Genomic DNA, 12,447 nt, shown 5'->3' with positions numbered 1-12,447 from the left:
ATTTTATTTAGAAAATATTAAATCTACTGTCACATTTGAAAGTGCTGGAAAAGGGGTTATACAGATTGATAAAAACTGAAATAGTTATAATTACATATAAAGATTACAAAGAGACAAAAAGGGAGTAACATATTTATGGCCACATGGGGCTATATAGAGGTATATATACCGCCCAGCATGGCCACTTGGAAATTTATGACAAAAGCTGGGATAGAACTCAAATCCTCCTGAACCTCATGTCCTACTGATTCAAGTATAGGAAAACTTCTTTTAACTGTTAACAGTATACAGATTATGAGACATTTGAATAGTGCTGATTCTGTCCATTATATTGCTGTAGTGCACATACACACTAGCTGATACATGTATATATATTTTATGTGTGCGCACGCATGCCTATACACACACAGTACTCACAGATATTTATATATTTTTTTACTTACATATTGTATATTGTCATTATCTACAAATCTATTCAGCAATGGAATTTTTCAGACACTTACAATTTGGCCCAATCTGCCTAGATTCTCATGGGGACAGCAAAAGATAGCACTCTCGAAACTGGACCATTCTCCTGCAAAGTTTCAAATCCCTTTTCCAAAGTATGGAGGGGGTACAGCTCTTAAAACAATTCCTAATAATTTCTTTGAATATTGGAAAAATACCTATTTTGGAAATGACTGAAATATTTTCACTAAAACTTTAAAAAAAAAATCTATCATGAGGCAGAAAGCAAGCTTGGAAAATTTCAGCCCAAATGGTTTTAAGTCTAGTAAAAATGCAAACTGAAAACAGGAGGATTTCCTGGAAATGTTAGGCAGCTGTAACAACAGGCATCACTACCAGAACATAAGAACAGCCATATTGAGTCAGATCAATCATCCATCTAGCCCAGCATCCTGTCTTCTGACAGTGGCCAGAGCCAGATGCTTCAGAGGGAACGAACAGAAAAGGGCAACTTCAAATGCACTATCCCCTGTTGTCCAATCCCAGCTTTTGACAGTTGGAGGTTTAGGGATACCTGGAGCATGGGGTTTTGTCCCTGTCCATCTCAGCTAAAAGTCATTGATGGACCTATCCTACATGAACTTATCTAATTCTTTTTTGAATCCAGTTATCCTTTTGGCCTTCAGAACATCTCCTGGCAACATGTTCCACAAGTTGACTGTGCATTGTATGAAGGAGTACCTCCTTCTGTTTGTTTTAATCTGCTGCCTACTACCAGCTCCACCTATAATAAGCTCTTAAAGGACCACATGACCTTTCAACAAAAAGATCTATTTGATTTTTGTTGCTGGTCTAGGCCTAATTCTACTTCATGATACTTTTCATCATAATTTATTTTTTAAACAACCTAGAAACTTCAACTCACTGGCAACATTTTGTTAATGTTTTTAACTTGAGATTTTTAAAGTCCTACCTGCACAGGTCTACCATCCTCTTGTCCAATCATGTTTCTCCAGTCCTGCAGAGAACGCTGTAGGCTGTCAAGTCCTGTCTCCCAAAGCCTGACACTGCCTCCCATATCCACTGTAACCAAACCTACTTTGCCCAGTGGTGCCAACAGAACATCTGTGTCCGAGATCTTTGACAGCCATGATGTATATGGAGAGAGAGACACTGATCTGAAAAATAAAGCCAAATATGGTTTATCTAACAGTCACAATTGACACTAGAGAAAATATTTCTGTAGCAATGGGGCCAATTTTAAAAAAATACCCTGGAAATTGGAGCAAGGTCCAAGAAAGGTGTACACCAGGGAATATGATCCATCAACAATCCAAGTGAGATCAAGACTGGACCTGGCAGCCCTATTATATTACCCAAAGCACACCACATACTGGAACTAGATAGGGTGGAAAGATGTTTGCATAATACTGATAGCCGAATAAAAGATAGCTAAGATAAATGTAGCACAGAATATGCTGTATAAATAACCTCTATCTCCAATCTATTTTAAGGAGATCAGTCCTCTTGTTTTAGAGCAGGAGTGGGCAAACTTTTTGGCCCGAGGGTATCAAAATTGTATGGCGGGCCATGAATGCTCAAGAAATTGGGGGTTGGGCTGCGGGAGGGGGTGAGGGCTCTGGCTTGGAGTGTGGGCTCTGGGGTAGGGCCAAAAATGAGGAGTTCAGGGCATGGGAGGGGGCTCCAGGCTGGAGCAGGGGGTTAGGGTGCACGGAGGGGGGTGAGGGCTCTGGCTGGGGATGTGGGCTCGGGGGTGGGGCTGGGGATGAGGGGTTGGGGGTGCAGGAGGATGCTCCAGGCTGGGACCAAGGGGTTTGGAGGGTGGGAGGGGGATCAGGGCTGGGGTAGGGGGTTGGGGCACAGGAGGGGATCAAGGATGCAGGCTCCAGGCAGTGCTTACCTTAAGCAGCTCCCGGAAGCAGCAGCATGTCCCCCCTCCAGCTCCTACACGTAGGGGCAGCCAGGCGGCTCTGCGTGCCGTCCCGTCCGCAGGTGCCGCCCCTGCAGCTCCCATTGGCCATGGTTCCAGGCCAATGGGAGCCACGGGGGCGGCACTTGGGGCAGAGGCAGCGTGCGGAGCCCCCTGGCTGTCCCAATGCATAGGAGCCGGAGGGGGGACATGCCGCTGCTTCCAGGAGCTGCACAGAGCCATGGCACATACAGAGCGGGGCAAGCCCAGACCCTGCTTCCCAGCAGGAGCTCGAAGGCCAGATTAAAACGTCTGAAGGGCCGAATGTGGCCCCCGGGCAGTAATTTGCCCACCCCTGTTTTAGAGAGAACAAGGGGGGATAACCAGGTCAAACAGGAAGCAAGCAACACAGAAAAACTGGAAAATGGGGAAGTTGAGCAGAAATCCAAAAGAGCATTTGTATCCTGACTGTTATAACCTCTATGAATGATCTTCATTCAGGTGCCAGCAGCAAATTTATTAGTGATCCTAAACTTATCATGCTGGGAATTACAGAGAAGAGAAATAAAAAGATATGATAAAATTATGATTATAAAAATATTTAAATATTTGGCAAGGGAAAACACAAACGTACAAAATAAACGGGAAAGAACACAAGCTAGCAACTTTGGAAAATAACTTGAAATAACACAGAAAATTTCTCTAAGACCTGGTTTACACACTAAGGGCAGGTCCACACTGGGGCAGGGGATCGATCTAGGAAATGCAACTTCAGCTACGAGAATAGCGTAGATGAAGTCGACGTTTCCTAGATCGAACTAAATTTACTTACTTCGGGTCCACGCGGCGCAGGCAGGCTCCCCCGTCGACAGCGCTTCCTCCTCTCGGCGAGCAGGAGTTCCGCACTCGACGGGGGAGCGCTTCTGGGATAGATCTATTGCGTCCAGATGAGACGCGATAAATCGATCCCAGAAGATCGATCTCTACCCGCCGAATCAGGCGGGTAGTGTGGACCAGCCCTAAGTGTCACCAATGTAACTAAAGGTGTGAAGTTAAACTGATGTAAACCTTGTCTACATGGCAAGTTACTTCGCGGGAAGCCAGGGTGTGATCTACAGCATACCAGCTTGCCGCAGAGTAATTTACCGTGTAGACACAGCTATAGTTCACTGAAAGTCTTAAAGTACGGCTTGGCTTACTACTACTTGAAATCGTAGTATGCCAAGCTAAACTCCAGGACTTTCAGTGCACTGTACCTGTGATGCAATAAAGTTTCTTATTTTAACTATATATATATATGGTGTAGCAACTAACATACCTAGCTTTCTGTAGTTAGGAATGTTTTAGTATATGTATACGTTTGTGTTATAGGGTATTAGAAATGAACCCTTAAAAAGGAAATGGAATTTTATAATCTATTTGGACCTTTGTACATATTTTTGAAAACTTTAACAGGCAGAATTAATGTTGACATAACATGTGGTATAGGTAATTTCAGGCAGAATATTACCTTTTGGGGGACGTTTTGGGAGTTTGAAAATAGGGCTTATAATGGAAAACTAGCTTCAATCTCACTTATGAAGCAACTATCACTGCTCCATAATAAGAAGCACCTCTGGAACCAAAAAGGTTCTGAATATAAGCTACACACCCAGATTTGGAGGAAAGACCCAAAGAGGACTTTCATCTGTATTACTATGAATTCATACCTTTTAACCTATGTGCTGAGGCCCTGCAAACACTGCATTTCCATGCCAAATGCTTGCTCTACAAATTGATTGGACAAAAGATCGAGCTGCAGAATTGCTCTTTGGCTGAATATATTCAGAACATTTAGGTTATGCAAACCATGAGAAACATGGATGAACAATCACTTCTAGATAAAACTACGCTGTACTATAAATAGAAATGTAGATTGCTCATTTATATAGTAGATTCCATTAAAAAAACTACACTAAAGAATGTTAGTGATGCAAAATGAAGCATTCAAAATTCAGGAAATAACAATTTCATATGTACCCTCAAAGTTCAAGTGGAAGGAAGCAGAACACATCTAAAATCTGGCCTCATTCCATACATGCCCTGAAAGATCATATGGAATGAGACAGGTTTTTTAAAAATCAATATAATACAATATTTCATACCTTTTGGTTACACACACATGCAGTACCAATGAAAAGTTGGGAGACTGTTATTTAAGGAAACCTTTATCATTGTGAAAAATGTCAATTCATAAGCAAAGTATGCTTTTAAAATTATACTTTGCACTTGCTGAAGTAGGCTGTCAGATACTGTAGTGTGGAGGCCATACAATCTATCTAAGGTACTCATATGGCCTCACAATTTTTAAGATATTTATCATCCAACACCCCTGTGAGGCAAGAAACTGCATTTTACATGCTGGGAACTGAGGCAGAGACAGACTTAAGTGATTTGCCCAAGATCACAGAGGCAGTCTGGTGGAGAGGAACTTGGAGCCCAGGTCCTTCTACCACTGGACTGTCTTTCCTCTCTATATAAGACCCTAGAGAGAGAAAAATGAAGAACAGAGAGGAGAGATGAAAAGGGAGAAGGAAGGAAGCAGGGAAGATGAGGAGAGAAAGGGTGAGACAGGGAAGAGAGAAAACAGGGAAGGGAGAAAAAGGAGAAGTGGAAGGTACCTCGAATATCAATTGCTAACACCAATTTTTTCCTGAGTACCAGCTAATGGATAAATACAACTTTTCAATAGAGGAGTACACCATACACAGCTGCTGAAGAGTTCTGCATATTGGAGTAAAAATTACTTTCACAACATTAAGTAATCCAACAGGTAATAAGGAAACAGTGCACCGAAAACCCACCCATGTGTCACATAAAAAAAGTAAGAAAAGCCAATATCTATTCTAACTAAGAGAGCTTAATGAATTGTATTTGTTACTCCTACAAGATGAGGCTGTTTTACTGATGGAAATCAGATACCTGGGAATAGGGATGTATTTAAGTTTCTTTGAGTTAAGGTCGGTTACTTCCAGATACCCAGCTGTTTGCGGAGGAGTGATATCTGCAAATAAATAAATTTGTTAAAGCAAATTACTTTAGCTGTATTATTAATAAAATATTACACTTGTATTTATCAGATTAAATTTAAACATACATTATATAGGACATATCAGAAAATGATAAACTTTCAAATTAAATGTAGGTCTATACATTGCAATTATTGAATTTTATTACTGAACTAATAGTCAGCAATTAGGATGCTAGAATAATAAAAGAGCAATGTTGTATAGTGCAGTGGATGTCAAAACAAATAAAGTCCTGGTCACAAAAATGCCCATCAGGCATTATTGCAACCTCTACCTCATTTCTTTTACCTGTCATTGAAGATAATGCATATTGTTCATCCCACTGACAGTATATTTGGGCAGCATTCCAAAACACAGTGCTTTTAAAAATCTTGAAAATTGCAAGGACATATTAACTGTGAGCTAATTTTTTTTAATTAAACCTGCTGCCTATTAATTTAATCGGGTGACCCCTGGTTTTTGTATTGCGTGAAAGGGTAAATAACACATCTCTATTCATTTTGTCCACACCATTGATGATTTTATAGGCCTCTATCATATTCCCCCCGCCCTTAGTAGTCTCTTTTCTAAGCTGAACAGCCCTAATTTTTTTAAGTCTCTCCTCCTATTCAGATCATTTATGAATATGTTGAACAATACTGGTCCCAGTACAGATCCTTGGGGAACCCTGTTGTGAAAACTGACCATTTATTCCTACCCTTTGTTTCCTTCTTTTAACCAGCTACTGATCCAGGAGAAGACCTTCCTTTTTATCCCATGACTCCTTACTTTGCTTAAGAGCCTTTGGTGGGGGACCTTGTCAAAGGCTTTCTGAAAATCCAAGTATACTATATCCTGGATCACCCTTGTCCACATATTTATCGACCCCAGCAAGGATTTCTAATAGATTGGTGAGGCATGATTTCCCTTTACAAAAGCCAGGCTGACTCCTTCCCAGCATATTGTGTTCATCTCTGTGTCTGATAATTCTATTCTTTACAATAGTTTCAACCAATCTGCCTGGGTCTGAAGTTAGGTTTACCAGCTCATAATTACCAGGATCGCCTCTAGAGGTTTTTAAAAATCGGTGTCACATTAGCTATCTACCAATCACCTGGTATGCAATAAGTTATATACCACAGTTAGTAGTTCTGTAATTTCATATTTGAGTTCCTTCAGAACTCCTGGGGGAATACCATCTGGTCCTTAGAACTTACTAATGTTTAGCTTGTTCCAAATCTTCCACTACTGACACCTCAATTTGGGACAGTTCTTCAGATATGTCAACTAAAAAGATGGCTCTGGTGTGGTAATCTCCCTCACATCCTCTGCATTAAAGACCGATGCTCCTTTAGCATCTCAAATCGTTCAGTCGCTCTATGGATTGTTTGGCAGGCTTCCTGTTTCTGATGTACTTAGTTTTTTGCTTGTTAGATTTTGTGTCTTTTGTTAGTTGCCCTTCAAATTCGTTTTTGGCCTGCCTAATTATACTTGTACACTTGACTTGCCAAAGTTCTTTTTCTTTCTATTTTCCTCAATACATTTGACTTTCAATTTTTAAAAGATGTCTTTTTGTTTCTAACCACTCTGTTTAGACACGCTGGTAGTTTTTGGCCCTGTTTTTGTTTTATTTGAAACATATAGTTTGAGCTTCTGTTACTGTGTTTTAAAAAAGTTTCCTTGCAGCTTGCAGGCATTTCATTCTCCTAGCATCCTCATTTTTCTGCAGTTCTCCTGTTTGAAGTGAAATGCTACTGTGGTGTATTTCTTTGGTATTCTCGTTCCCCACGCCCCCGGGATGTTACATTTAATTACATTATGGTTGCTATTATCGAGTGGTTCAGGTATAGACCAGATCTTGCCTACACTTAGGACTATATCAAGAACTGCCTGTCTGCTTGTGGGTTCCAGGACTAGCGGCTCCAAGAAGCAGAAATTTTATCTCTGCATTCCGTCCCGAAGTAACATGTTCCCAGGCAATATGGGAATAGTTGAAATCTCCCCTTATTATTGGGTTTTTGGTTTTTGTATCCTCTCTAATCTCCCTGGGCATTCCACAATCATGTCACCATCCTGGTAAGGTGGTCAGTAGCATATTCCTACTGCTATACTCTTATTATTGAAACACGGAATTTCTATCCATAGAGAGTCTATGTAAATAAGATTTTTACTATATTTGACTCTATGCTTTATTTCACATATAGTGCCATGCCCCCACCACTCTGACCTACTTTGTCATTGCTATATATTTTGTACCCTGGTATTTCCACATCCCATGGATCATCATCATTCCAAAAACTTTCTGTGATGCCTATTATATCAATATCCTAATTTAATACCAGGCCCTCATCTGCACCCATATTTGTATTTAGACTCGTATTTCTATACAAGCATTTATAAAATTTGTCAATATTTAGTTGTCTGCCTTCATGTGATGTGGTAGAAGTAAGCAGTTATTTTAAATCCATACCCAATAAATGATGAATGCACAAGTGCATGTTTGCCCTCAAGTAGCCCTAATTTACACATCCTTGCTTTCAGACTTAATAAGTATATTATTGAAATATGACATGATCCCTTACCTATGTTTATATTTTGAGGGTACAGATCTATTTGGTATTCTTTGGAGAGTAAATTATTTGCTATTTTTCATTTTAAAATATATATAGCTACTATCCAAGTTACCAGTTCCAATAAAATAGAGAACGACTTCTTTGTTTGCCGCTGCTGGAACAATCTTGACAAAATGTATTGCACTGTGTTAGAATCTGGCTGAAGTATTTTACATTCTTAATAGAAATGGAAGGCTGTGTGCCAAAACTGACCAGTTACTGGGGAGGATGGGAAAAGTAGGGCTACACACCAAATTCAAGTTATTCCAATTTGGCTTGATACTTAGAGCAAACATTTTTTGTTTTTTATTATAACAAATTGCAACAGTTGCTGCATCAGCATTTGCTCATGCATAAAGCCAACCTTACAGTGATTATTAATGATTGTTTTATATGCAACTTTCTTCTGTTTCACATGACAACTCAGTTTCGCAGAATAAATGGTGTGAATAAGCAACCTTCTGCTACTCATACAAGTTCAAGAAGGTAAGAGGCATGTATTTTATCCCTGAAATCAAAGTAGATTTCACACATCAGAATGAGTGAGTCAGCCACAATAAAAGCATTTTAATCATTTGAGTGGTTTAAAAATAAAATACACTTAAATAATAACTTAAAATAAAACACTAATCAATTTAAAAAGAAGTAGATTACATTAAAGCAATCTGTTTTTATTAGGGGAATTATATATAAATAGTGCCATCATTCATCCACAAAATATAATAAATAGTCAAATTTGATTTTCCTGGGAAGCAGATAAGAAAATACAATAATATCCCATTTGGCAGATGAGGAAACTGAGGCAGATACATTAAATGATTTCCCAAGGCAACATGTAAATCAGTGGAAGAAAGGCAGTTAGACTCAGGAATTGCACATGCTCAGTATAATAAAAATCTTTTGTTCTATTATGCCACCTTTCATCCACAGATGTGAAGGCACTTTACAAACATTGTGGATTAAGCCTTACAATGCCCCGAAGATGTACTGGCACAGAGAAATGAAGTGATTTGCCAAAGGCTACACAAGGAATCTGTAGCAGATTTACCTGTGCCTGAATCTCACGAACATCCCTTCTACCTTAGAGCATGCACATGCACAGATGGCCAGAGAGTCACGTTAATCAAGGCACAATTAAGATTAATTCCATTAGGATTAACTCCACTAGGATACCTATTCTGTGGGCAGACAGATGAGTTAATTCCCTAATCTTGCAATTTAGGATCTTTAATGTGCACTAAATTCATTCTAGAATTGGTAAAATGTGTGCAACTTCCCTCTTTCTCCCCAAATCCAGTTAGGATTTTAAATGTTTGCTTTCTGATTCTTTAAAGCACGTTATAAACATACGGCATGAGTACTCTACAATTAAAACAAAGCCTTCATCTACAGTTGATATAGTTGAAATAAGGTAATCTCTTACCTTTTGGATAAAGTTCTTTCAAAGGGATGTCTCCAGGTGTTAAAATTCTGACTATTTGATTAGTAGCTAATAAAGTCACACAATTAATTTGTTTTGCAACTCCGGTTTTACTGCGCCTCCCATAGTAAAATGGATCAGAAGGAGAAGCATGTCGGCTGCCCAGCGAGGAGCCTCTCTTCCAGCTGTACACCTCATTGGGAGACTGAGAGAGAGAGAAGGTAACTTGAGGACTTCAGTGAGCAAAGACTTGTATAAAGCACCCTTTAAACAAATGGTCTGGATAAGCTCCCATTTCAAATCAAACTTAACCATTTTGAACAATTCTCAGTTCATGCCACGAGTGGTAGAAGAGCTGGCTGTGTCTGTCTTTGAGGGAGCTTCTACTGACAAGATGCGTGAGCTTCTACTAACATAAGAACTGCCATATTGGGTCAGACCAAGGCTCATCTTGCCCAGTATCCTGTCTCTGTACCAGACCTTTAGAAGAGTGTACAGAACAGGGCAATTATGGAGTAATTCACACCTGTCTTCCACTCCCAGCTTCTGGTAGTCAGAGGTTTAGGGTCATTCTGAGCATGGGGCTGCGTCCCTGCCATCTTGGCTTATAGCCATAGGTGGACTTACCCTCCATGAACTTATCAGGTTGTTTTATGAACACATTTATACTTTTGGCCACCATAATATCCCAAGGCAATGAGTTCCATGGGTTATTTGTGCATTGTGCAAAAAAGTACTTCCCCTTGTTTGTATTAAACCTGCTGCCTATTAATAGCTCAGTGGTTTGAGCATTGGTCTGCTAAACCCAGGGTTGTGAGTGCAATCCTTGAGGGGGCCATTTAGGGAACTGGGGTAAAAATCTGTCTGGGGATTGGTCCTGCTTTGAGCAGGGGGTTGGACTAGATGACCTCCTGAGGTCCCTTCCAACCCTGATATTCTATGATTATGATTCTAAGATGAACAGCCCTAGTCCTTTTAGTGTCCCCTCGTATGGAAACCGTTCCATACCTTTAATCATCTTTTTTTTCCCCTTCTCTAAACCTCTTCCAGTTCCACTATATCCTTTTTGAGATGGGGCGACCAGAACTGGACAAAGTATTAAAGGTGTGGGCATACCATAGATTTATATAGTGGCATTATGGTATTTTCTATACCTTTTCTAATAGTTCCTAACATACTTTTAGCCTTTTTGACTGCTGCGAGGCATTGAGCAGAAGCTTTCAGAGAACTATCCAAGGTGATTTCAAGATCTCTTTCTTGGATGGCAACAGCTAATTTAGAACCCATCATTGTATACGTGTAGTTGGGATTATGTTTTCCATTGTGCATTCCTTTGCACTTAACTTTGAATTTCACCTGCCATTTTCTTCCCCACTCACCCAGTTTTATGAGGTCCCTTTGTAACTCCTCAGTCTGTTTTGGACTCAACTATCTTGAATAATTTTGTAGCATCTGCACACTTTGCCACTTCATTGTTAACCCCCTTTTCCAAATCATTAATGAATATATTAAGCAGCACAGGCCCCAGTACAGATCTTTGGGGGACCCCACTTGTTCACCTCTCTCCATTGTGAAAACTGACCATTTATTCCTACCCTTTGTATCCCTATCCCCAGAGGGATATTCTCAGTACAAGAGGATATCATGACATCATCTGGAAGGTGGGTCCCAACTATGAGATCTTTTCCCTCTACTCCAGCTTGATGCTCTCCTGCCCTGAGACTTTGACTCTCCTCAACAGCACAGGGGCTGTTGGACAGGAAGTGAGACCACTCTACTATGTCCCTAACAGTCTCTTCTAGGTACCTCTCTGTCTTCCTATGCTCCTCCAGTTCAGCCACTCTGGCCTCAAGAGCCTGTACTCTGTCTCTGGGGGCTGTGAGTTGCTTGCACTGCACGCATACATATGCCACCTGCCCATGACAAGCAAGAGGCCAAAAGCACACAAGTCTTGTTTAGGAGAGGTCAGGCTGCTGTAGGCATCAGAGTTGACTCTCTAAAGCCTTTTCAATAAAAGCACTTCCATTCTTAAGATGATGCCACAAAAGATTTTTATGCCCTGAGGCCATTCAACTAGGAGGAGAAAACATTTCAATAATTTGATCTGTAACCAATCTATATAAAGGGATTTATTTACAAACTGTTTCCCCAACCATGTGATACTGGCAACAGCCATTAAGTCTGCATTACGTATAAAACTATTTAATGTCCATTTCTCAACATTCAAGAACATTGTTAAAACAAATGTATAATATACACATGGAAAACAAACCTAGTCTAATTATATAGTATTTTAAATATAAATCAAATCAAACTGAAATGCTACCCTGTAAAAGTATAGGGGGAGGTTTACCTGCTATTTTCCTAATCTATTTTGGATTTCAGAATACTAACTAGCTTTTTTCTAATGCCAGCTAATGGTTACATTCTCTTATTTACCCTGACATATTATATGACCAGAAAAACATTAGACTAATGGTCCTTATAGTCATGTATCCTGTCTCTGATCTTGGCAAGTATGAATTACTTCATAAAATGTACTAAAACCCCATACTGGAAAGCTATTCAATAATATTGACTAACATTTCTTTCTAACCCAAGGGAGGTATTGGTTGGCTTATACTAGGCTCAGGCCTAGCTAGTGTAACTGTGGCTGATATTGTAATTATTCTTAGAAATGTCTAAATCAGGGGTCGGCAACGTTCGGCACGCGGCTCGCCAGGGTAAGCACCCTAGCGGGCCGGGCCAGTTTATTTACCTGCTGACGCAGCAGGTTCGGCCAATCGCGGCCCCCACTCACCGCGGTTCGCCGTCCCGGGCCAATGGGGGTGGCGGGAAGCCGCGGCCAGCACATCCCTCGGCCCGCGCTGCTTCCCGCCGCCCCCATTGGCCCGGGACGGCGAACTGCGGCCAGTGGGGGCCGCGATCGGCCGAACCTGCCGCATCAGCAGGTAAATAAACTGGCCTGGCCCACTAGGGTGCTTACCCTGG

At 40.6% G+C, this 12,447-nt stretch overlaps 1 protein-coding gene across 1 annotated transcript in view; it reads right to left on the bottom strand.

Moving 5' to 3' along the window:
• Window positions 1-12,447, bottom strand: part of LOC112103175 (von Willebrand factor A domain-containing protein 8) — a 255,098-nt gene that overhangs the window by 57,399 nt on the left and 185,252 nt on the right. Inside the window, exons 33-35 of the mRNA XM_029911809.1 lie at window positions 9,460-9,661; window positions 5,339-5,420; window positions 1,421-1,625 (exon numbers count right to left, since the gene is read on the bottom strand). Coding sequence (XP_029767669.1) covers window positions 1,421-1,625; window positions 5,339-5,420; window positions 9,460-9,661 — 489 coding nt within the window. The remainder of the gene's footprint in view (window positions 1-1,420; window positions 1,626-5,338; window positions 5,421-9,459; window positions 9,662-12,447) is intronic.

This window comes from Terrapene carolina, unplaced genomic scaffold (genome assembly GCF_002925995.2).
Source record: "Terrapene carolina triunguis isolate 2854851 unplaced genomic scaffold, T_m_triunguis-2.0 Scaffold18, whole genome shotgun sequence".
Classification (NCBI taxonomy): domain Eukaryota; kingdom Metazoa; phylum Chordata; order Testudines; family Emydidae; genus Terrapene; species Terrapene triunguis.
Note: the sequence above shows the minus strand (reverse complement) of the source record. Positions and strands in the feature narration are given on the sequence as shown.